Source organism: Mus musculus, chromosome 1 (genome assembly GCF_000001635.26).
Source record: "Mus musculus strain C57BL/6J chromosome 1, GRCm38.p6 C57BL/6J".
NCBI classification, from domain to species: domain Eukaryota; kingdom Metazoa; phylum Chordata; class Mammalia; order Rodentia; family Muridae; genus Mus; species Mus musculus.
The window spans coordinates 190,760,681-190,786,430 of record NC_000067.6 but is presented as its reverse complement, the minus strand read 5'-3'; the positions used below and the strand labels follow the sequence as shown (position 1 = coordinate 190,786,430).

General features: G+C 48.5%; 1 protein-coding gene and 1 long non-coding RNA gene across 11 annotated transcripts in view; one reads left to right on the top strand and one right to left on the bottom strand.

Moving 5' to 3' along the window:
* Rps6kc1 (ribosomal protein S6 kinase polypeptide 1) overlaps nt 1-13,552 on the top strand; it is a 140,132-nt gene extending 126,580 nt beyond the window's left edge. For 8 of the 9 annotated variants that reach the window (XM_006497172.4, XM_006497175.4, XM_006497173.4 and 5 more), the window contains 3 exons: nt 2,785-2,867; nt 3,801-3,896; nt 12,728-13,552. In XM_006497172.4, coding sequence (XP_006497235.1) covers nt 2,785-2,867; nt 3,801-3,896; nt 12,728-12,838 — 290 coding nt within the window. In that variant the 3' untranslated portion in view covers nt 12,839-13,552. The remainder of the gene's footprint in view (nt 1-2,784; nt 2,868-3,800; nt 3,897-12,727) is intronic. The other variant, XM_006497174.4, reaches the window with a different exon arrangement.
* A 7,682-nt stretch (nt 13,553-21,234) lies between these two features.
* Gm39738 lies at nt 21,235-25,499 on the bottom strand. Of its 2 annotated transcripts, none has more exons than XR_003948579.1 (3): nt 25,341-25,499; nt 22,744-22,788; nt 21,235-22,543 (listed from the first exon to the last, which is right to left on the bottom strand). It is a non-coding gene; the product is annotated as a predicted gene, 39738 (long non-coding RNA). The 2 variants fall into 2 exon arrangements; XR_865874.2 differs by having other exon boundaries at nt 21,235-21,720.
* Between the last annotated feature and the right edge of the window lie 251 nt (nt 25,500-25,750).

Genomic DNA, 25,750 nt, shown 5'->3' with positions numbered 1-25,750 from the left:
TATTTATCTGTGTCTGGCACCCTTACCCTGCGCACCTGCCATATTACACGTGGGAGCAGGTTCCCAGTGGTAATGTGAGGCAGGCAGAACTTGAGCTCCATGGGCTAGGCTGCATTAAAAGGTGTTCTTGTAAACTGTGCTACATTAACATACAGGCCACCTCAGCAAGCCTTCACTGGGCTTTAGAAGGATCCTTGTGGGGAGACAGCATGACTCCAGTCTGGAGCTCCTTAGGCAAGTTGTGAGACCCTAAAAGGCATCCTCTAACATGCATATTCTCTGAGCTGGCTTGGTCTGCATCTTCTGCTGCTCACAGGAGATGGTGTCTCTCTTCATGCAAATAAGTTCTCTGTGAGATGTTAGGAAGTGTAAAATGATTGACATATGAAACATGTTCCATACATAGGGTGCCTAGTTATTCTGACCACAGTGTGGTCGGCAGTGTGACTCCTGTGCCCATTGCCGTGACACTCACCTAGTCCAACAGTGTCTACACATGGCACAGAGTGTCGTCCACATATTCTAAATGGGTGACTGACCTGTTATTTTAGTCTTGAGTTCTGAATAGGTAAAACCTTAATAAAACTAAGTAACATAATGCTATCTACTCTCTATCTTAAAGAAGTGGAATAGAGAAAAAAGTATATTCACTATGGATGCTGATGGGGAAACTTGTTTTAGGTCTTCATTATTTAACAGTATGTGGCAGAGTCTGCACATCTGGGCCAACACAGAGCCTCGTTTATGCTCCTTCTGTGTCCACACTAGTTGACAGGATGGGCTGAGATCCTACACGGAGCTCTGATTACATGCATGTGGCTGATTGAGCAAGGTATTTAAATGTTATCGAACGGCCAGTGAGATGCTGTGTGGGGATTTTGATAGGAAAATTGTGTGATCTGTGTAGACTGGAAGGACATGTGCCAAGGGCTGTACCTGATGGCAGGCCTGTGACCATTTCTTCATTGTTTTTCTGAGGCTTCTGGGAACACACATCCTGGGTAACATTTCTAAGAATACTCCTCTGAAGGCAACAGTGGCTCTGTGTGTGGAGGAGGGGTACTGTAGCTCTGAAACAGCCCCCAAGGAGTGTGTCTCTTAAGCTTGCTGGGTGAGGAGAGGGGGGACCCCCAGATAACTCACATGTTCCAGAAGAGTCCCGAGATTCATGTCAGGCCTTTAACAAGGAGTGTTGAGTCTGTGGAAACTGTGGAGTGCACACAGGTCCTTCCCCACACCTAGTACTGCCCTGCAAACCTGCCTGCTCTTCACCATCTCACTGTGCTCTTGAACTTTGTCCCAAGTGTATATGTGGTTGATAGATGCTAAGAATTGCACCATCCTAGAGGAGATCACTAAAACATTTGTCAGTTCTCCCCCAGTTCTCTTTAATCAGAATTCTCCTGTTTGAAAACAGGCTCCACTTGTAATTTGGTCATTCAGCACAGAGCTGCAGTGTGCGTGAACGTCACAGTTCACACACAGCGCTAGGTGCTGCAGTGTGCGTGAAAGTCACAGTTCACACAGCGCTAGATGCTGCAGTGTGTGTGAACTTCACAGTTCACACACAGTGCTAGATGGATCCTGGTCTTTCAGTCCCATGCACTCTCTGGCAGGAGTTAGTGTCCGTTTCTTTCCTGTTAACATAGCTGAGGTCTGCTCATTAGAGAATGGAGGTTGTGATTGGCAGAACACTGTGGGCAGTGTCAGACTGGAAGGTCTGAGCTGCAGGTCTCCTTCTTTGTAAGCCCTTTTGTAGTCCCCAAAAGGATCAAGAAGCTGCTGAAATGGGTCTGTCCCTGGCTGTTTGCATGAGAAATGGTATGTCACCAACCTTGCCCTTGCCTCAGGGTGTGAAGTGTTCTGTCCTGAGCACTGTAATTATTCCTCAAGCAAGCTCTGTAGAGTATGGCTAGAACCAGGGTTCCAGTGCCTACCTAACTTAGTACATTTCACTGTATCTCACTAACTTTCTAGAAACTTCTGAACAGTGTCTCGAGTTGTAGGTCAAATAATAGTCAGCTGCTTTTGTTTGAATGATATCAGAGAGGCAGATACTGGCGAGGTCTTGGGACTCATCACCAGTCATTACAAAAGAAGGAGGTCTCAGGCAGGATTTAGTGACTGTAGTTAAAACTCGGTGCTCATTATGGAGCACCCTGAAAAATGACTCCCCAAGTTTCCCAGGAACGAGCAGGCAGAACTGTGGTTTCTGGCTGTTTCAAAGAGCAGTTTTGTTGTGAGTTTAAATGGTATTTCTTCTAAACTTCAGAATGTGTGCACTTGCATTCCACGGGCTCCCTCTTCAGGAAGAGACTGAGAGACGAAGGGGAGGCCAGGCCATCATCTGCTATTATCTGACAGTGGACGAGGTGTTCTCCCTGGTCTCCAGCAGGGTCATTAATATCAGCTTAGGTAATTTTTGAAGTTCCTTCTGGTTACAAGGAGTCTTTATTTCTAAAACAAAAGGTGGTTTGAAAGGGGAAATCAGCTGTGTTCCCTTGAATTGAAAGATGAGCAGGTGCTGGCCTTAAGTACAGGGTCTTGAAGGTGCCCCTCCGTCAGCTGAAGAACAAAGGTCTTCGTTTAATGTATGGCTGTGTCGGGGAAAATGCAGCCCCAGTAGGTGACCAAAGAGAGAAGCGACTTTCAGGGATTTGAAAGCCCAGGAGTGCTAGGATTTGCTCGCTCAGCATCAACAAGGTCACCTTGCTAATACATGTTAATTTTGAAAGTTTAATTGACCTCTGGAATTTTAATATTAACCTTTTTTGGTGTGTTTAGAGGTTGGAGCAGTCACAGAAGAAACTGAAGCCTGTGATTGGTGGAGCCTGGGTGCTGTCCTCTTCGAACTTCTCACTGGCAAGGTACGCAGTGACCCAGACACCTGGTGCTCTTCTCCAGATGCCACCGACTCCAAGTTGAGCGTGTGAGCCTTTGCCAAGCTTCAGTGTCAGAAACAGGCAGAGAAACTTAACAAGATTCGGATTTTAAAAATCATGTAACATTGCATAAATTGATAGCCAGCCTCTGTTATGCTACAGTTCTCATCTGAGCTGTCTGTCGTGCAGCTTTAACGGATTCACATCTGTGGGGTGTAACAGGCATGTGTTAGAATCCTCCAGGTTCTTAAAGGATCTTTCTTGTCTGAAGCTAGGGGGAATTCAATTTTTAAAAATTAGTGTTGGTATTAAAGGTACCCCAATACTGTACATTTTCCCTATCTGTTTTAGCTTGGGGACAGAGTATACTCTCTGATTAGTATCTTTTAAGCACGATTAATATTAATAAGGTTAATAGACCCTAAAGAGTTTTGTGTCTATTGCCTCCTAGGAAGAAACTGGAGGAGACATAGTCCCACTTGGGTTAAGTGTATAAATTGGCAATGTAAGATGTTGTGAAGTACATGTGGCTGCTCTTGCAGCTAAGCTGTGAACTGTAACTGTGCACACGCTGAAACACTGTGATTAACAAATTACACTAGGGAGATTTTAAAGACCCTTCATTGTTTCAGAGCTTTCAGTCCCTCTTTGGAGTTAGTGCATAACTTAAGCTTTCCTGTTAGGATCCAGGTAATGAAGGGGACAGGACAGACCTGGGCTCTGGGCATGCTGGCTGTCAGCTGCTTTATGTAGATGCTCTCAGGGCTCACAGCCTTCAGCCTAACCTGCCTCAGTGACACTGCGGCTGGCTGCGCCTTCTGCGGTGTCAGCTCTCTGTGCTTGCTGCCTGAGTGGCCTGTGGTAGAGCAGGCTGAGATGTGGTTTGGGATAAGAACTGTGCCTGATTGACTCTTTCAGACGTTGGTGGAATGCCACCCAGCCGGAATAAATACCCACACTACTTTGAACATGCCAGGTTGTGTTTCTGAAGAGGCTCGCTCACTCATCCAACAGGTAATTGAGTTGTCCTCCAGCCTTGCAGGTCAGTAGAGCCTATGCACAGAGCCATTAGGAAGTTAGCTTGGGGCAGGGAAGACTCACGTGTAGCTACATGCAGAGTGAACATGACACATGTTCTGTACATGCTAGGCAGGCTTATGCAGGCTACATGTACATGTGTGGGGTCAGAGAGGTGTAGGCTCCAGTGACCTGTCCAAGCTAGTTCTCCTGTATTTAATTTATGTGCTGAGTAACACAAGCCCAGGGTGACCAGAGCTTTCCAGATTGTGGAGTTATGTCATGTGTGTGTGTGTGTGTGTGTGTGTGTGTGTGTGTGTAGACTTTATGGTTAGGCAGTCCTAATGAAAACCTCTACCATCCCAATGCTCTGAAATCTGAAGGGTTTTGTGAGTCCTGTGTATACTTAGGAAATTTAAGATTTCAGAGTGTTTGAGAATTTGAGTTTATGTGAAGACCCTTGCCTGTAGCCCTGTGCAGGGTTCTGATGAAGGCACTGTAGCCCTGTGCAGGGGTCTGATGAAGGAAGGCACTGTAGCCCTGTGCAGGGGTCTGATGAAGGAAGGCACTGTAGCCCTGTGCAGGGGTCTGATGAAGGAAGGCACTGTAGCCCTGTGCAGGGGTCTGATGAAGGCACTGTAGCCCTGTGCAGGGGTCTGATGAAGGAAGGCACTGTAGCCCTGTGCAGGGGTCTGATGAAGGAAGGCACTGTAGCCCTGTGCAGGGTCTGATGAAGGCACTGTAGCCCTGTGCAGGGGTCTGATGAAGGCACTGTAGCCCTGTGCAGGGGTCTGATGAAGGCACTGTAGCCCTGTGCAGGGGTCTGATGAAGGCGCTGTAGCCCTGTGCAGGGTCTGATGAAAGAAGGCACTGTAGCCCTGTGCAGGGTGTCTGATGAAGGCACTGTAGCCCTGTGCAGGGGTCTGATGAAGGCACTGTAGCCCTGTGCAGGGTCTGATGAAGGCACTGTAGCCCTGTGCAGGGTGTCTGATGAAGGCACTATAGTCCTGTGCAGGGTGTCTGATGAAGGCACTGTAGCCCTGTGCAGGGGTCTGATGAAGGCACTGTAGCCCTGTGCAGGGTCTGATGAAGGCACTGTAGCCCTGTGCAGGGGTCTGATGAAGGCACTGTAGCCCTGTGCAGGGTGTCTGATGAAGGAAGGCACTGTAGCCCTGTGCAGGGTCTGATGAAGGCACTGTAGCCCTGTGCAGGGGTCTGATGAAGGCACTGTAGCCCTGTGCAGGGTGTCTGATGAAGGAAGGCACTGTAGCCCTGTGCAGGGTCTGATGAAGGAAGGCACTGTAGCCCTGTGCAGGGTCTGATGAAGGCACTGTAGCCCTGTGCAGGGGTCTGATGAAGGCACTGTAGCCCTGTGCAGGGTGTCTGATGAAGGAAGGCACTGTAGCCCTGTGCAGGGTCTGATGAAGGCACTGTAGCCCTGTGCAGGGGTCTGATGAAGGAAGGCACTGTAGCCCTGTGCAGGGGTCTGATGAAGGAAGGCACTGTAGCCCTGTGCAGGGTGTCTGATGAAGGCACTGTAGCCCTGTGCAGGGGTCTGATGAAGGCACTGTAGCCCTGTGCAGGGTCTGATGAAGGCACTGTAGCCCTGTGCAGGGTGTCTGATGAAGGCACTATAGTCCTGTGCAGGGTGTCTGATGAAGGCACTGTAGCCCTGTGCAGGGGTCTGATGAAGGCACTGTAGCCCTGTGCAGGGTCTGATGAAGGCACTGTAGCCCTGTGCAGGGGTCTGATGAAGGCACTGTAGCCCTGTGCAGGGTGTCTGATGAAGGAAGGCACTGTAGCCCTGTGCAGGGTCTGATGAAGGCACTGTAGCCCTGTGCAGGGGTCTGATGAAGGCACTGTAGCCCTGTGCAGGGTGTCTGATGAAGGAAGGCACTGTAGCCCTGTGCAGGGTCTGATGAAGGCACTGTAGCCCTGTGCAGGGGTCTGATGAAGGAAGGCACTGTAGCCCTGTGCAGGGTGTCTGATGAAGGCACTGTAGCCCTGTGCAGGGTGTCTGATGAAGGAAGGCACTGTAGCCCTGTGCAGGGTCTGATGAAGGCACTGTAGCCCTGTGCAGGGGTCTGATGAAGGCACTGTAGCCCTGTGCAGGGTGTCTGATGAAGGCACTGTAGCCCTGTGCAGGGTGTCTGATGAAGGAAGGCACTGTAGCCCTGTGCAGGGTCTGATGAAGGCACTGTAGCCCTGTGCAGGGTCTGATGAAGGCACTGTAGCCCTGTGCAGGGGTCTGATGAAGGCACAGAGCCTCGTCTGTAGTAAGGGTGAGAGACAACCATGTAAGATGCTCAGTTCTAGCTGCTCTGGGGTTCCATCTTCTTTATTATGGTGCAAGGTACATTGAAAGTGTTTTGGCAGGTGTGTGTGGGGAGGGGAAGGCTGAGACTAGCTTTTTGTGTATTTCCCTTGAAGAAGGCTATTCCCTGATGATGAGTACAGAATCTCTATGGTAACCCACCATGCTGCCCTTGTCTTTAGCAGGTGTCTGTATGCAGTGGTTGAGGTTGAAGGTCTGTTTCATTCTGTAATAGCAACCATCTTATTTCTGCCCAAGGAAGTGTCCACTCATGGTGAGAAAATTCCATCTGCCTTCAGAAGGGAGAGGGGTCCCCTGGCAGGGCTTGACCTTTCTGTGACCACCTCACAGGTTACCGAGGTTGCCTTTGGAAGAGCCACTCACAGTTTATGTGGAAATGCTTACTCTGCTTTGGGTGGTTGCCCCGTTCTGCTCTTTCTGCTTCTTGCTTGAGTTTTAGAACTGTGGACAGTACTGCAGTAAGTGGTTTCGTCCTTCACTAAGAGCTCTGAGAGCCAGTGTTCGCATGGACTCAGCACTTGAGGACTCATCGGTAGGGGTACTACCCAGGAGAAAGGCCTGCAGATTTGGCACTGTCACCAGATCAGGTCAAGGAACTCATTGGATGGTGCTGAGTTCCTTGTGTGGCCTCTGCTAGCTGATGTGTCCTCCTAAGCAGGGCCATCTTTGACGTCTCTTGACTCCTCGGTGGCACTTGAGATGACAGAGTGAGCAGACAGTTGTAAGGAAAGGAGTTACAAGCAGACGATGGCCCTTGCAGGGCTGCAGAAGAGTGTCCAGACTAAGCAAGCTGATGCCAGCAAACGTTAGGTGCAAACTGTAGGAATTTCACATTGAAGCTGTGTTGTAGTCCATGTAAAGAGAAAGAGCTTGCCCGTGGAGATCCTCCCTGAAGGAGTGTATGTGCTCCACGGAAGTAGCCTCTGATGTTCAACTTATTAAAATATTGGTATATTTCAGTCAGCAGATGGAAGCTGTCTTTGAAATGAGTTTAATACAGTTTGGATATTTCCATTATGTTTAAAATAATAGTCTTAAAATACATCTTAGTGGGCTGGAGAGGAGACAGTGCTTAGGAGCACTGGCTGCTCTTTCACAGGACCCGTGTTCAGTTCCCAGCACCCATGTGGCAGCTCACAGCCACCTATAACTTCAATTCCAGTGGATCTAACACCCTTTTCTGGCCTCTGTGGACAACTGGCTTAAATATGGGGCACATACATACACATACGGGCAAAACAGTCAATCATATATATTAAATAAAACAATCTAAAACCCCCCACTTCACAAGCTTCTAATCTAAATGTTCTTTGAACAATTAAAGCTTTAATTAACAGTTTTATGTTGATTTACAATGCTAGCAAAATAATTCCAAGTAAAAATTTATTAGTATTTTGTTTGTTTGTTTGTTTGTTTGTTTACTTTTGAAACAGGGCCTTACCATGAAGCTCTGGCTAGCCTCAAACTGTAAGACCAGGCCGACTTTGAACTTAGAGTAGCCCTACTGTCTTTGCCACCTGAGTGAGAGGATTAGGTGTGTAAAAGTGTGTGTGCGGCACTCTTCTGTGGTTGGTAACACCAAAGATAAAGAATGGGTTCTCAGACTTTGTGGCTACACATTTGGAGGCTCTTTATGCTATGGGTGTGGTATGGGTTCTGGAGTTGATGTGCTTAAATTAAAATTCTCACTTGGCAGCTTAATGCCTGGATAATCTTAAGCAAGTTACTGATTTCTTGGAGTCTCTGTTTTCTCTTTATGAAAGGAATGAAGGATAGGTTTCCATAGAGTTACAGTCAGTTCCTAAGTTAACCTGTGTTATACAGCCAGTCTCCTGCCTGTGGGCAGAAGCTTAACTGGTTGACAGGCAAGCTATAGAGACATGGAGGCTAAGCTTAAAATCAAAACCAACAAACAGAGATGTCAGAAGTGCATTGCAGATAGTGCAGTGTATGTGTGTGTGTGTGTGTGTGTGTGTGTGTGTGTGTGGTGAGGTGTGTGTATCAGCAGACTTTCAAAGCTGGCTGAAGTGGGTTACCAGACAAAGAAACAGACTGACAGCTATGATAGTTTGTGGGCAGAAACTTGAGGAAATTGGGTTATGAAACCTAGCTGAAGCACAACAGTGGATGCAGAGAAAAGCACCATTGATGGACGTTGTCTTAGGTGACCCCAGATGTGGGACTTAACAAGACTCACAAGTCACTATGAAGATTGTCAGAGAACTAAGGTGTCAACTGTGAACTAAGTAGGTTTCAAACTGAAAGCTTAAGGGAGAGCAGGTTGGGGCCTAGCTTGAGAAGTTCACTGAGTGGAAGAAAGAAGTCCCTGGGGATGCAGCGTCACATCCGAGACAGACTCCGGAGCCTTGGGCAGTGGGAGTGGCTAGTCTGAAACAGACCAGATCTGTGAAGAACAGTGGACAGGGCCAGAGGGGTCTGAGAGGCAATATTTTCCTTTCAAATGTGCCGATGTACCTGAAGCAAGACTCCAGAAGAAAACAGAGCAGGGAAAAGTCTCAGAAGTACTTGAAGCGATAGCAACTGAAAATGTTCCTGGCTTCCTGAGCAACATGGAAGAAACTTAGCAGACTGCACAGAGAAGAACGAGAGTCACAGGCAGACACACTGATGCAGATCGATGGAAGGCAGAAAGAGAGGGAAAATGTGGAGCCAGGAAGAGAGAAACTGAAAACTGTTCCCAGGGGCTGGGGTGGGGGTGGGGCGCAGTAATGCTTGTTTCTTCATCAGCCCAACAAAGAATGGAGGGCACTGTAAGCGCATGCGTGCTGTGGAAGGGAATAGCACTCAGCCAGGATTCAGAAAAAGTGTTTTTCATAAAAGGTGAAATAAAGACACTACCAGAAAAAGAATGACTCAGTAACTGGCAGCCAGGGATGCACATGTAGGAGCTAGGGACTCTCTCAGGGTGGAGGGAGTGGTGGACTTAGGTCTGAGCATGCAGTGAACAGAGTACAGTGAGAGACAAGTTAAAAAAAAACCCAACTCTAAATGTATTTCTCCTATTCATCTTCCCCACCTCTTATAAAAGATACAGAATGTGTAGTAATAATTATGAGACAGCATTGTTATCACATACACAGATGCACACACTCATATATGTATATATCTTTGTGTAAGTCCATTCTTCATCCACAAATTCAAACAACAAACCAAATATGTATATATTCTAAAATCTATGCTATCTGGACTTGGCAGTTCACACAGCACAGCTCAGCATGTGGAATATCAAGATAGGAGGATTACCATGAATTCAGGGCCAGCCTGGGCTACATATTGAGTCATTTCAGGCCAATCTGAGTCATAGTATGAGACAATGCTTCAAAAAAGGAAAGCTATGTGCATGATTTTCTTGTCACCTCTCTCAGTACAGTGCCATGCAGGGCCTGTGTGCGTATCGGTTACATTGTGTTGTGAGTTAAAGTTCTCCGAGATGATTCGAGTGTATAGGAGGACATGCCGATACATTTCTGCAAACACTGTCAGGGACTTGAGCCCCATGGGTCTTGATATTCATGCAGGCTCTACAACCAGGACCCCATAGATACCAAAGGGTAACTCTGCCTAGCATTAGTAGAGGGACAGAGTTGGACCACGGTGGAAGAAAACTCTTGCCAGTTACTGCGTTAGTACTATTCTGAAGTAGATTGCGATAAACTAAGTTGTGTGGTTTCTACAGCAACAAAGAAAACAAAGAACCCTGGGAACATTCTAAGTGATTATCTGCACACCCCATACCAAAGGTCGTTAAAGGGCCTGGGAAAAGTACATGGGACAGCTTTGAGTTTAGACACGAGTGGGTTAAAGAAAAAGGTCAAGGAAAGATAAGCCGCGCACACAGTCAGTCCCTAAGGGCGGGAGCAATGTAAGAATCAGCATGGTGGGCACTGGGGCAGGAACCCGCCAGGCAGTGATGGCTCCTCAGAAGGATAAGAGGCCAACACAGGAAAGGGTAATGAGTTATAGCCCCAAAGTACATAAAATGGCTGAACTCAAAGGAAGAACAACTCAACAAAGCAAATGGAGTCCTCCATACTTTGGTAGTTAGTCATAGAAAGCAGACAGCGACGGAGGACACAGGAAATGGCACAGGTGGAAGGCTCTACAATAACGTGGCGTGTGCACGGTCACCTAGGTACTGAAGCCTCCTCCTAGGTTACCAACCGTGAGCTGTGTTCAGATAAACCTGAAGGTCACCCTTGCCTTCACAAGCAAGTTCTAGGCCAGCCTAGGCTGCAGGAGATCCTGCCGCAATAAACAATGCAAGACAAAAAGCTCATCCCAGCCCTGGAACAGTGGGTGAAGTCCACAGGTATTGGGAGTTAAACAGCATTCTCACTCCGGTGTAACTTGGGGTGAAAGAAGAAATCATAAGAAAAGCTGTAACACAGCAGTAACAGAACCTAAGTGGAAGCAGCACCCAGGCTTGTGGGGTAAGATGCATCAGTTAGCACAGCGTAAGCTTGCACCCTGAGACACTGAAAACAACTGGGCATGGAGGCGCACACCATGATCCCAGTAGTCGGCAAGCCGAGGCAGAGGATTGCCCGGAGTTCAAGGCCAGTCAGAGCTCTAGAATAAGTCCCTACTTAAAAACCAGTATCTACAGAAAGGAACTATCCAAATAAAGTAAACCCAAAGCCAACTGAAGAAGCAGAAACCGCAGAGAGAAAAACAGAAGAACACAGAAGGGGTCAGAGGAGCAGAAACTCCGACTACAGTGTTCAGAAGAGGCAGAGATGCCTCGGCCATCCACAGTTCTGAGGCAGATAACCTGGTGCTGCGATCATCAAGGCAGCAGTGCGCCTTCTACAAGTGCTTGGAAATCAGGAAGCAGTCACCCACCAAACCATGCTGAACCAGGCTCTTGCTTCATACCATATGCAAGAATTAACTGAAAATAGCTCACAGACCTTAGGAGAGAGCCAACACTGTAAAACCCGTAAAGGAAAACATGAGAAAACACCCATGGCCTTGGGCTACGCAGAGCCAATTAGATCTGACACCAAAAGCATGATCCTTAAAAGGAACATTGATAAAGTAGACTTCATTAAAATTAAAAAACGTGAGCGCTTCAAAGATGGGAAGAAAGTGAGAACAAGCCACAGGCTGGGAGACACTGTTTGCAAACTGCTTATCTCTAGTAGTGTTCAGAAGGAATAAACGCTGGTCACCCAGCAAGACAGACAACTTAGTTTGGAAATATGTGGATGGTGAGCTATTTGAGCAGAGACTATGTGAGTGGCTGCCAGGGCATACAACCAGGCTCAGTGTCATCAGTCACTAGGGAGTGTGATTAAAACCACCACAGGATGCCACAAACCCTCTAGAGCTGCTTTTCGTAAAGACCAGATGTTGCTGAGGTAGAAAACCCAGAGCCCCGGCTCACTGCTGGTGGAAGTGTAGACAGGTATAGCCACTTAGGGAAAGTTTGGCATTTTCTTAGTTAGTTAAATACAAACCTGCTCTGGGACCCAGCAGCCCAACATTTCTGATCCTAGGATTGAACTCAACTGAAGACATATGTCTTCCTGAGGAACATACATGACTCCTAACAGCATATCATTCATTATTGACCAGAACTGGAAACTTGAAGGCCTGTTAGTGAGTGAATACATTAATAGCACACAATAGAGTCATTATGGGATATTGATCAGAATGAAGGCCAGGGCCTATCTCCAGATGTTTGACTCCCACAGGCACTGTGCTCAGTGCAAAGGCTTACTTAATACTGTACCCAAAAGAACTCCCTGAAAAGGACAGGTTTATAGTCAGTGGCTGCCTTGGGCCAAGGTAGTGGGGGTGACACAAATGTCACGGAGCAGACTACCCGGCAATTCAGAGAGGTCTAGAGCTGGACTGGATCTGACATAAGTCTAAATTGGTCACAGACTGTTCACTTGTAACTTGCAGTAGCTATTTATATAGTATATAAATTGACACACAATTTGAGGCTGTGGGAATGTCTCAGGCACACTCTCCAGCATGACCAGAGCTTTGGGATAGTTATACACAATTGCCTCTGGTTTTGCTTATACCAGTATTTGCTTATTTTATATATAATTCCTAATTTAGAGACAGTGTTATTCACTGCATCAAATTACCTCATCAAACACACCAGCCATTGCAGAGAAAGTGGTCTGGGGACATAGATTTGCTTGCTCAGATTTGAGCAGTACAGGCCTAATGTGAACTGAAAGATTTTTGTGGGACTCCCAGACTTCTGAGTCATGAAGAAAGTAGCTGTCTCTCTTGATCCCATTACCCTGTTTGAGGATGAGGGAAACTTAATGAATTATCCATGGCTATGCTTACAGACCTGAAAGAGCTTGGCACTCAGTTGGGATGCTCCACCAGCCCACAGCCAGACAGCTGGGGCACTGTGGGCAGCCCCTTGATGGCGGGGTTCCCTTCTGCAAGCCTCGCCTTCCCTCATTGCCACTGTGACTGTCACTCATAGACTCTTGTGTTTCAGCTCCTGCAGTTCAACCCTATGGAGCGCCTGGGTGCTGGAGTGGCTGGTGTTGAAGATATCAAATCTCACCCGTTTTTCACCCCTGTGGATTGGGCAGAGTTGACAAGATGAACACCACAAGGATTGTCCTTACCAGACAGGTCCCTGGTGACAGAGTTCAGGAGTGGCTGGGCTTCAGGCACCTTGCAGCTAGTGTGCCAGAGTCTTGGGACAAGGACCTTAGAGGAAGTGATGGGGCAGGAGATTAACAGATTGTCTTACACTTGCTGTCTGGAAAGAGAAGAGCTAGCCGCCCCAGCAGCTGCTATGTGCACACCTTCCCCAAGGTGAGACGTAACTTGCTCAGTGTACCGCCTTGCCAGGAGGCTGGAAGTACAGAAGGAAGACTGATGGGAGTCAAGGACCCTTTGGTGGCAGCTGATGGTGCTTCTGCTAAACAAGACTGGTTTACACGATATAGTCAATACTGCTGAGTGACACTAAATGCGCTCTGTGAACAGTGTCACCAGTAGACTGGCAAAACAAAATGGAGTGCCCAGTGCTGAGCAGGCTGGCTACCTCTGAGGAAAAACACTCTTGCCAGCTTTGAACTTTCTGGTCGATGCTACTAACTCTGAGGGGCTCCTGGGAGCACACATGTCCGTCCCCCAGTTCCCCTCTCCCCTGCGCTATTTCCTGCATCCTCTGCTGCGTCTTTTGGATTCTGCTTTTCCTACTTCTGTTAACACACATGCAGTGAGAAAGGGAGGGGTATTTATTTCCCCCAAACTGCCAGCTTAACAAGACTAAGAAATCATGGTGTCAAATAAATGTGGTTAAACCTTGTCTGCCTTCCTCATTTAATAGCTTGAGATTTAAAGGTTCGTTTTGAAGGGTCTTTTTCTGTCCTTTCTCTTGTGAAACATGAACAGTTTCTCCTGCAGCGTCTTAGTGTGTTCGTTTTCTTTTGGGCTGGTACCCCAGGAGCCGTGGTCTATCATCTACGCAGAGCAGTGTCCTGCCTCCTGTCTAATGATTCACAGAGCTGAGCTCTTCTGGGGAAAAACCAGGCATTCACCTGTGTCCAGCGTTTGCTGGTGCCACTCCTTTGTCTTGCTGAGATAGGGCGGCTGCCACCATGTTGTTTGCCAAAAATTACAGGTGCTGCACAAGTATTGGTGTGTGTTTGTCACACTTCATGGAGACATTACAGAATTCTGCTTATGTGTGAGAGGCCACCAGCAGCTCCCGACATTTCTGTCCTTTTGCAGTTGCCGATGGGTTTGGTTTGTGTTTGCTGTATCAGAGATTAGCCTCAGAGCCTCCTGCCTGCATGCTGGGCAAGTGCTGAGTTTTTCTGTTCTAACCCATGTGCTTGTGAGTGTGTGTGAGAGGCCACCCCGGCCCCAAGAGCATCTCCGCACCCGTCTGCAGACTCAGAAGCAGAGGTGCCTACTGAAACACAGGAAGTGTGCAGGCTCCCCTTCTTCCGGCATTTGACTCCCCCTTTCCCTGTTTGGTCCCCTTATAACCTGAAACCCAGCTGAAGTGCTGTGACAACACCAGGTTGGGATGTAGCAGGTCACCAAGATCAGCCCTCAGTCCAGATGACCAGCTTTGGCTCACCACCCCCTGGCCTCATGACAGGAACTCATGCAGGTGAGACACAGAAGCACTTCCTGTGTGTGTCGGCGGGAAGTCTGGGAGCGCTCAGAACTTCCTTCCAGAAGTGCCCTGTGACATGGAAGCAGGACAGCATCTCTAAGGTGAAGGCCCTGCCCCAAAGGACAGTAACATAAATGGTTGCCATGGCAACCTCCACAGTTGTCAAATCTCTTTCCGTATGTTTTATTGGAGCGTGTACTTAGTGTAAACACATCACCCGTATTGAACACAAATTATTTTGGAAATAAACAGGGAATAATGGCCATGGGCCTTTCATGTGATGTTATGTACGTGTTTAAAGCTCTGGTGGTGGGGACTGGCTTCTGCTGTAGTTAATATTTAATTAGCTCAAGTGGAGGAGTAGAATGTGGGTCAAAATCATAAAAGAAATGTCTCGTCTTTTTTTTTTTTTTTTTTTTACTAGAATAAAGGTAAGTTTTGCCATTTTAGTGGCATTTTGAATGTGTGTGTGCTCGTATGTCCACACGTGTAGGGGGTCAGAGGCCAACAATAGGCATCTGACTTAGGGTTCCCATTGCTGTGATGAAACACCATGACCAAAAGAAAGTTGGGGAGGAAAGGGTTTATTTGGCTTACACTCCATCTTACTGTTCATCATCAAAGGAAGTCAGGGCAGGGCCTTGGAGGCAGGAGCTGATGTAGAGGCCACGGAGGGGTGCTGTTAACTGGCTTGCTCAGCGTGGCTTGCTCAGCCTGCTTTCTTATAGAACCCAGGACCACCAGCCCAGGGATGACATCACCCACAGTGGGCTGTGCCCTCCCCTGTCAATCACTAACTAAGAAAATGCCTTAGAGGCTTGCTTACAGCCTGATCTCATGGAGGCATCTTCTCGATTGAGGCTCCCTCAGGTGACTTAACTATGTCAAGCTGACATAAACTAGCCAGCACAGCATCTTCCTCGGTTTTTCTCCATTGCATTTTTGAGGCAGTATCTCTCACTGAACCTAGACTGGTTTGGGCTAGACTGGCAGCAAGACTGGGATCCTGCCTCCTCCCTGGCACTGGGACCACAGGTCCACACTGCCTGTGTTTTAACATGGGAGCCCTCCTGTTTGCCCACTGAGCCATCTCCCTAGCCCCATTTCAGCCAGCTTTAGGCATACAGTGCAGAAACGGGTTTAGCATGCTTAAACCTTTGTGCAGCCATCTGCGCTAACTCTCTTCATAACCATTTATCGTCCTGAGCTGAAACCTTATGTGCTCCACAGTTCCTGCCTTCTGACCTCTCCCCAGCTCCTGGATTGGCTATGGTAGGTAACTTCATGTAAGTAGAATCATATACTGTGCTTCTGTGTGTCTGGTTTTCCTAGTGTGTCATTTCTAAGTCATTCCGTGCTGTGGATTGTACCTGTCTCTTATTAAAGACTGACTGTACTCTGTTGAGTTTATGTCACACTTGCTTAAGTGACTCACCTGGTGAGTGAGATCCAGCTTAAGGAGGAGCTGCCATCTTGACTGAGCCCTGATCCTGGTGACCTGTTTTCCCAGCCTGGCTTACTGTCCTCGTGCTAACGGTGCGGTGTTGACAGTTTTTCACATCTGACTGGGCTGTGCATCTGTTCGTTGACTTTCCATGTTCTCACTGCTGGGCTCTTGTAAGTGATGGTGTCCTGAACTTGGACGTGCAGATACCTGAGTGGTCCTCACCCATGACTTTCTATGCTTACTTGGAAGCTCTGGTGTCCACTTTTCTCTGCTCTTCAGAGGAAACGCCCTTTGGAGGGCTTTTTCAGTCAGGTAGCCAGTGCTCACACTGTGATATGAACATCACCAACTTCACCTCTAAAAGCAAAGAGAACGGCATCTGAGAACATCCTCATGGTAGAAGCTTGCAGACACTGACATATTTTCAACTGACTTAACAGTAATAGGGGAACTCTTTTAGGTTTAGTTTTAATTGAAAGGTAATTATGCATTTGTTGGGCACGATGTAATGTCTGGATATGTGTGTATCTTATGGAACTTATGAACACACACTCCCACAAGTACGCTGTGTCTTTGCATGAGAGTACTCTTTTTTTTGGAGCTTTGAATTTTGTCATCCTCAGGAATCGTAACACTATGGGGTTCCTTGGGCCAGCACCTCCCTCTGGTGGCCATTCTTTTTCTCAGGGGCTCGCTGGGATCTTGGCAATCTGTCCAGACTGCCTTGTTTAGTTTGTATAACGTATGTGCGTATGTGTGGGTTGTGGACATTAGAGTCTTCCTCACCTTGCACCTTGTCTGGAACAGGTCTCTCACTAGCTGTGTCCACCAGGCTAGCAGCCTGTAGGCTGCTGAGGAGTCCGACCATGCTCTCCTCCCCACGGGAGCCCTGGGAGGCAGCTGCACTCTTCTGTGCCTGGGTTTCCGTGGATCCTGGGGGTCTGAATGCAGGCCCCTACTTGTGTATGGCAAGCCCGTCACCAGCTGAATCATCTCCCCGGCATCACTCAAACTGTTTCTAAATTGCTGCAACCCTATTGTGTTTCCCCTCACCTTTTCCTGTTTGCACACACTTTAGGTCAGTGGGAACCAAGGATGGATTCTCTCTCGTGCCACCCATGTACCTGGGGTGGGTGGTCAGTAACACTGTACCAGGCCCCCACAGCATGCCATGCTGGATTCACTTGCCCCAGAAGTTGCCAGTGCTTAAGCAGTCTGGCTGCAGGACTGAGAAGATCCTTGCCTCCCGAGGGCCCCTCTTGCCATTCTGCCTAGACTCACACACACACACTCACACACACACACACCACCCTTTTCTTCTTCTGAGTACTTGGTTCTGCTTCACAATGCTGTGGATGATGGAGCCTGGCATTTCAGGGTCTCCCCTTGAAGATTATGGCATACAGTAGAGCATCTTAGAGTGGCATCCTGGCTGTGCCTCTGACTAATTGACCTTCAGTCTCAATCAGATGGCACTGCTGTGGGATCTCACTGCAGATGAGAAGGGACCAAGTTCTGTGCTGTACAAGAACACCGTGGGTTCTGTTTTCTACCATGAACTAGTATGATATTCTCACACTGTAGAAGCAAGGTTAACAAAAGCCTTGGATTGGTACTTACCTGTTTCTTGTGACTATTTTCTTGTTATTGCTAGAGTTTGGGTTGCTGCTGTACCCCCACTCACTAGCACATTCATTGGTGGTCACACAGCTGAGGAGACTGTGACAAGAGGGACGGCAGAGGTGGCTTGGGTAAAAAGTGCTTTGCTCGTGCTCCTAAGGAGAACCCAAGTTTGATCCCTTCTATCAGCAGCTCACAGTGGTCTATAACAGGGATCTGGAAATCTCGTTTGGATTCTGTGGCATACATTCACACACACACATACACACACACACACACACACTCTGTGGCATACATTCACACACACACATAAACACACACACACACACACACACACACACACACCACAAGTGCCCGAGTGCTCAAGCACAGTAAAAAGTAAAATCAATTCTTTGTTCTTCCTCTGGAAGAGTTAGGCAAACACCAAAACTGCTCCTTCTGGCCTCAGCTTATGAATGGCAGGCCTGCCTTGGGTGGACAGAATGTCCTGCTCCCTTCTGGCTCTGTCCCTTGCTGCCAGCAGCTGGCATGCTGCTGTGAAGGCAAGACCAGCATCTGCAGTGGGCTGCTGTGGTTTCTTTCAGGAGGGCAAGCTTGCTGACCATGGTAAGAATAGCAGCTGAATGTACTTATTGCTCTTGGAAATCTCACAGAGGAAAATCAGCAGAAGGTCAGCTCTCTGGGACGCCTGCTGATCAGAGCTTGCCAGGAGCTCGCCTACTTGGTAAGGTTGGGAGGTTGTAGGGCTTAAGTTTGATCACCCACTGAAACAGGTAAGTAGGAGAGGGACTGACAGACACAACCCAATTTCAGTGACAGCACAGGGGACTGAGTTGTGTTCCCCTGGTCACCAGGGAGATGTGCACAAAAGCAACTGACAGAGAAAACCAGGTCTAGAGTTAGAAGAACATAAAGCAAATTAGACACCAGTCTGGTTCCTTAGCATTGGTCTAGGAAGAGACTATAGGCTGGATGATTCTTGCACGAGAATTCTGAATGACGAAGAAATGGAAACCTCCTTCCACTTCACCATGTGTTCCTTCTGATTTCTTGCTGCTTCACCGTTTGTCTTCAACCCCTTGGCATCTGCCCCTCCCTGAGCTAAAGACAGAGCACCCGCTTCAAGGACTTTGAAAAACAAAACAAAACAAAACAGGGAAAGACGACTCATCCTCAGAGAGATGGCATGTGGCGAGCATGTGCTGTGCACTGCAGAGTTTATAAAGGATCTTAAAGATTTTTTTTATGTGTATGTGTGTCTGCACCACGTGCTTACAGAGGTCAAAAGGTCATTAGAAGCAGAACTGGAGTTCCAGATGGTTGTGAGCCACCGTGTGGGTTCTGGGAACTGAACCCAGACCCTCTGCAAGAGCAACAAATGCTCTTAACCACTGAGCCATCTCTCCAGCCCCACAGAGACTTTAAACACAAGTATCCCCCCCCCCACCCCACCCCTGTACTTTGTTTAGAGGAAGGACAGTTTCCAGGAGACACATGGGAGGTGGGGGGTGGTGTGGGGAGAAGGAAAGGAAGGAGAGAGAATGAGGGGAGAGAGAAGGTGAGAATGAACGAATGAATGAGTATGAGTGAGTGAGACTCTGCTGTGTACTGCAGAGGTGAAAAGAGCTGTTGTTCTGGTCCATGGAGATGAGAGGGTCTGGGTTAACGGCCATGCTGGGACATGAGATGTGGACTCTAGATTGTGGGCGACCAATAAAGGTTTTGAGGTAGCTGGTCTGCATGACTTCTTTGGAGAGATAACTGTAGGATGAGAATAGGAAGTGATTGAAAAGAAAGAGACTAGAGGCAGGAGTGTAGTTAGGGTTCACTACAGAAATTTGAGCTGGAGGTAGAATCCTGAGTGACAGGAGGATGCGGAGAGCTGTGATCCCATTCCTGTCCCTCCCAAGTCTAGCACTGTCCTCAGAGCAAACCAAACTCTGTATTTGTGGTTGATAATGATGCCCCACCACTCAGAGCCCAAAGCTCTGGATCGCAGCCCAGCCTCACAGTTTACTCTTATGTAGATGGTTTGCTTTCTGTTTCAGTAATATCCTGACATTTGTTCTCAGGATATTAGAGGATGACTTCCCTCTTTGTCCCAGACCTTTGACAGAACTTGGTTTGCTCAGTGGTTCTCAAGAATAATGGTTCTCAAGGGACTTGGTGAATCTTCTTGCAACTCTGCTTTGGGTTCGAAATTACATCTATATAAAGCTTTAGGGAAAGAGGATAGGGCATAGCTGGAAAGGCAAGTTCTGGTCCCATCCTGCTGATCCTTGGCAGTGCCTTTCTGGACAGTCAGTCTCCCTCCTGCCTAGAATGTGTGAGACATTGGCTTGCCCCGGGAACACCTTCTAAGTTAGAAGACATTGTGAGATTTCCATGGAAGTCGCACAGTCTTCATATCAGTGGGAAAGGATGATTGAGGAGACCATCAGGCAGTTGGAGAGAGGATCCAAGCTGGGCCCTGGTGGCTCGCGCCTTTAAGAGGCGCATTTGTTTGAGAGTATCTATGTCCCCAAAGGGATCGGCTGCTTCACTGCAGCTTCTTTACAGACAGCTCCTGTTCCCAGGCCACTGTTGCAGTCCATGGCATAGATATTAGAGGTCTCGAGTTTTGATTCCTAGAATAGATTGGGGTTCATGGTCTTTCTTAGGAGATTGACAGTTGAAATTCAGCATCTAGTCTCCATCTTGTTCAAGACAGTGCAAAGGCTATGTCTTTGTTAGGGTTTCTATTGCTGTGAAGAGACACCGTGGCTATAGCAACTCTTACAAAGGATGGCATTTAATTGGGGCTGGTGTACAGTTCAGAGGTTTAGTCCATTGTCATCATGGTGGGAAGCATGGTGGCATGCAGGCAGACATTGTGCTGGAGAAGGAGCTGGGAGTTCTACATCTGGATCGGCAGGCAGCAGGAAGAGAGAGTGACACTGGGCCTGGCTCGTGGATCTGAAAGCTCAAAACCCGCCCCCAGTGACACACTTCCTACAACAAGACCACACCTACTCCACCAAGGCCACACCTCTAATAATGCCACTCCCTATGAGTCTATAGGGGCTGCTGTCATTCAGACCAGCACAGACTTCGAAGTGTCACATTGCTGCTGTGCTTTTTCTCTGGCAAGCCTTACCTGGGGCGCTTCCAGGGTCAGCTCATTTTACATTTTTACAAGGGGAGTTGAATTTCACATCAGGAAAGTGAGGCTTGTGTGTTTTAAATTTTGTGTGTGTGTGTGTGTGCGCGCGCGTGCGCATGCACTTGTTCCTGTGTGTATGCACAGATGTGTGTGCACATACATGTAGAAAGCAGAAGTTGATGTGGGGTGACCTCTGCCCTTTTATTTGTTATTATGAAGGGGGGGGGGATGGGAGGGAAGGGACATGTGACTGTGTTTGTGGAGGTCAGAGGACATTTTTATGGAATTGTTTTTCTCTCTCTCCCTTAATGTCGGTTCTGGGCTGGAATTCAGGTTGCCAGAATTGCTTTGCAAGTGCTCTACCCACTGACCCATCCCATGGGACTTTCCACCTTTTTTTGTGACAAGGTCTCTTACTGAGCCTGGAATTTAGTCTAGGCTGACAGGTCAGCAAGCCTTGGAGATCTCCTGTACCTGCTTACAGGGGTGCAATTACATGGCCTGTGCCACCATACTGGGCCTAGGTCTGGGGATCCAAACCCAAGTTCTCATGCTTGAGCAGGAAGCACTTTATGAACAAGCCATCTTCCTAGCCCCACGGTTGTGTGTGTAAGTGTGGAGGTGGGGAGGATATAGAGGATCCAATTAAAAAATTTTCACCAGAAGGATATTTTATAAAGTATTAGGAATACATTAGCTGAGACCTTTAAAAGGTATATACTCATTCAATTTTGGAAAACACCTATAAAATGTTCAGATAATTGTGTTTGCAGTAGGAAGGCTGTGGCAGGAGCGTGAGGAGTTCGAGGCCAGCCTCTGTCAGATGAGACCGTGTCTGATGGAAGCAGAACTGCATGAGCAGCATCCAGGAGAGGTCCACGTGAGCAGCTACTTCCTGTGTCTACGTTGTGCTGACGCGGCCATGGTACTAGTAACATTGGCCTTTCTAAATGACACTGTTGTCTAAGAGACCATAGGGAGGAAGTGTTATGCAGTTTCACCTGTGATGGCCAGAGGGGCATCAGGAGTCTAAGTAAAGGCTGTGATACCCAGTCCCAGACAGATGCTCTGTCACACAAGGGACAGTTCTGCATGGCTCTGCGGCTGCAGGTGCTGGACTCTTCTGAGCACAGGCTGATCCTAGGGTTCAGGCATGGAAATGGAACCAAGAGGATGCTGGGTAGAATTTGCTGTTTTAGGAAAGGACTGCTGTTTGCTTTTTATTTTCCTGTTTCACTCCCCACCCTACACTTAGCCTTGGCCTCCCCTGAGCTCAGCCTCCGTCTGTGTGACCCCACAGCACTGGAGGCTTCCTGTCTCCTTCACCCTGTATCTGAGGACAGAACCCACTGACTGCACCTTTTCTGACTGTAAGGCTCCCTTCCGAATGGGGTCTGGATCTGGCTCTCGCCACTCAGTTGGCCTGGCTGGCGGTGGTGAGCCTTGGCACCTGGAGAGCAGGCTCTCGACAGCCACCGATACTGCTCCTCTGTCCCCTGCTGCAGATTACAGCCATGTCCCACAAAGCTTAGCCCCACCGTGGGCCATCATGGCTGGAGGACAGGAGGGAGAGAAGCTGCCTGCTGCAGCTGTCTCCTTTAGAAGCAGCCACCCCCACTTCCCAGGTGCCAGGACGCTCGCTCTCTTCATTCTCACTTCTTCCACCATTGCGGCTCCTGGAGCAGCTTTCCAAGGAGACTTTTGTTAGCTCTAAATCCACCGTAGGGAAATTACCAAGAGAGCTTTCCCCAGCCGACCTCCATCCCCTCGTCCCACTCTTTCTTCCCTGTTTTTGTCTCCTTCCGAAGCTGGGGTCAGAATCCCTAGCCAGACTGAGAGCTTGCTTGCTATTCCAGGACCCAGATGCCAATGTGCGGCAGCATCTGGCTTGTTGGCAGGCATCGCCGGCAGTTGTGCTGGCTGCTTCTGGGCCTGTCATGTGGCTGAGCCTGTGGATGGGGGCCTTGTGACAAAACAGAGTTTCTTTGAGAATATGGTTTCAACCATGGTGCCCACCAGAAAACAATGCACTGCGTGGAGGGGACCTGGACCACTGGGCAGGGGGACTGTGGGCTCTGGCTCTGGCTCCGGCGGTCTCCTGGCCTGTTGAGCGGACGGAGCTCCTGTTTTATGCTTCAGAGCTGGCATCTCCTGTAAACTCACCTCCTTGCGCTGTGAGTGCCGCGGGTGCCTTAAGGCATGGAGCTCCTTGAAAGAGAAACACAAATCACTGAAAATGCTGAGATCAAATCCCAGCCTCAGAGGCACCCGTGTGGCACGGGGAGTGCACGGTAACAGCTTGCCTTAGAAAGGTGACATTTCTGCTGAAGGCTGAATAATAAAAAATGCATTTTAACAAACTCAGCCCTTCCATGTCTTCTGGTGGTTGATGTTTGAAGTGAAGGCCATTTCTTCTATGTGAAGGGTCTTTTTTGAGGCTAGCCCTCAACCATGGACACATTCACCCTTGTCACTATTGATGAGACTCGGGGGCCTTTTAAATTAATGATCACATGGTAGGGGTCTCAGTCCTCCTTTCAAGGTGTAAGCATGCAGTTCAGAATGTGCCAGACACTTGCTGCCCAGGGTGTGGAGGGGAGAGACATGGCAAGAAATGGAGGATGTACCTCTGCCATCAAGGATGCAGGCCCTCGATGTCCAGGAGCCACCGTTTCTGCGACCTCACTCCCCACAGTCCACATATTTTTGTGGACTGGGGAGTGATCTCTAGCAGGCGGAGACACAAAAGTCCCAAGAAGAGGATCCATTCTCATTCGTGTGGCAAGCGCATAAGGGGCTGGCTCCTCAAACCAGTGGTTAGAGCCCCTGCGCTCAGGGTTTGGGTTCTTGCTTCTAAACTAAGGGTGGAGACAGTGCAGCATTGTGGTTCTGCCTCCTTCAGTAACACACTGTGATCTGAAGGACCATCAAGGTTCACGTGTTGAAGGCTTGGTCCCCAGCTGGTGGATCCGGCCACTCGGGGTGATTGGATTAGGAGGGCTCTGAACTCATCAGTGGATTGATAACCTATTGCTGCGATGGAGACTGGGAGGCAGGACTGGTTGGATGAAGGGGTTGATGTCCATGTACCTTTGAAGGGAACAGCTTTCCCCCGTTCCTGCCTCTCTCTGCTTCCCTGTTGTGGAGATGCAATGCTGTTATCCTCCCTGAGCTGAGAAACTGTGAACCCAGCTAGCCACAAACCGTGGCTCCCCAACTGTGAGCCAAGGAAAGCCTCTTCTGAATTGTTTCTCTCAGTGTGAAAATCCTATCAAAGATGTACACGTGACCGCTCTCTGTGCACCTCCTTCCCAACACACTGTGATAAAGTGTTCTTTGCAAAGCTGAGGGCCAAGACTAGCTGAAGGAAGGAGCCAAGAGGAGGCAAAGAGTAGTGTGTATTCAGAGATGACCACCTTCACCCTCTTCTAGAGCAAAGGGGAGCTCACAGACAACAATTCTCCACAATGAGTTGACTACACACCCTAGATGCCAGCAGTGGAAAATGACGTTCTGGCAGCCAAGAGGTTGTGTGTCTGGGAGGGAAAGGGAACAGTGGCATTGCTTCTGTCTGCAGCCCAGGGTACAGCCAGTCTTCCCATGAGGCTCCGGGCTGCCTGGGGCCAGCAGCTGCACATAGCAGGAAAGTGCTGCATTCTAACACTTGTAAGTGCACAGAGCTTGGGGACGGGGCATTCACCTTCAGAGCTGCTGTCCAGTTCAAGGTCCCATGCCAAGGGAAAGCTTCAGAGGAGGATAGAACCAAATTGAGCAGGACAGAGGCAGGACAAGGCTCAGAGCAGACGAGAGGGTCAAGCAGTCTCAGGGATCGAGGTGTCAGACATGTTTCAACACTTCACCCAGACAACAGAAGAGGGAGCCAGAACAGCCTGATCTATTCCCACAGATTAGGAGGGCAAGCCTGCAGGAAAGGGGTGGAGGAGGAAGATGATGCGCTCTCTCTCTCTCTCTCTCTCTCTCTCTCTCTCTCTCACACACACACACACACACACACACACACACACACACACATACACACACACACACACGGGGGCTGGGGGTTAGGAATGACAGAGCTAGAATAGTGTCCTAGTACACAGGGAACAGAGTCTAGAAAGATGAGCTCTCCGGAATGAGAAACCTATTCAGGAAAGAATTGGGAATAAAAAGAAAATTTTGAGAAATGAAAATAGAATGACGAAGAGAGTGAATAAAAATTAGAAACAAACAGTATCTTTAATAGTAACAGCAATAGATGATGATCATGATGGTGGTGGTGGTGATGATGGTATTACTAATGGCAAAAAAAAAAAAAGATGGAAGAGCCCCAAATACCAAGCTGATCAAAGATGGCACATATGTTATAAGATCAAAACAAGAATGGGGTGTGGTGGAGCTGAGCTGACCCAGTCAGACCCAAGAAAACACTTCAGAAAGTAAGCCATGAAATTCCCCGTGGATCGAACACATCACACACTGGGACTGCCAACAGTGTGACCTCAAGGAAAGGATGAGGGATGCTCTGAGCACCTGGAGCAAAAGGAGCAGATGTCCCACACAGGGCGACTTCCTCACTCCACTTACCAATAGCATCATTGGTGGAGAGGAAGAAACAGAAGAATCTGCTGTGTCCAGCAAAACCCAAGTAGAAAAGACGCCTTCAGTTAGTGATGTGTGGGGACCGAGGGCTTCTCTCCTAGTCATTCACCTGTGACAGGGACCCACAACGATGGCTCATGAAGATAGAGAGTGAGTCTTACCTGCTTGGGGGGTTAGGAGTATGAGACCAGGGCGCATGATGGCTTTGGCAAGAGCCTTTTTCCTTGTTGTACACGGATGCTGTCTTCTGTCCTGACACAGGGAGTCAGAGCGGAAGCATGCTCTCTTGTGATCCCAGCAAGGCACTAATCCCTTTCCTGAGGACTCCACCTTTATGACCTCATCCAATCCTAATTACCCAAGGCTCCACCTTCTACCATCACACGCTGGGCTAGGGTTCACCATGAACTCTGGAAAGACCAAACAATCCATGTTAGTTCCCATGGCCTCTTCCTAAGGAGCTGAGAGGAAGATATCTCATAGACAGCTGGAGTGCAGGGAAAGGCAGTGGCTGAGTGCGCAAACTCATTAATTGTAGATCTGTGACTACAGGAGGAAGGGGAAGTATGGA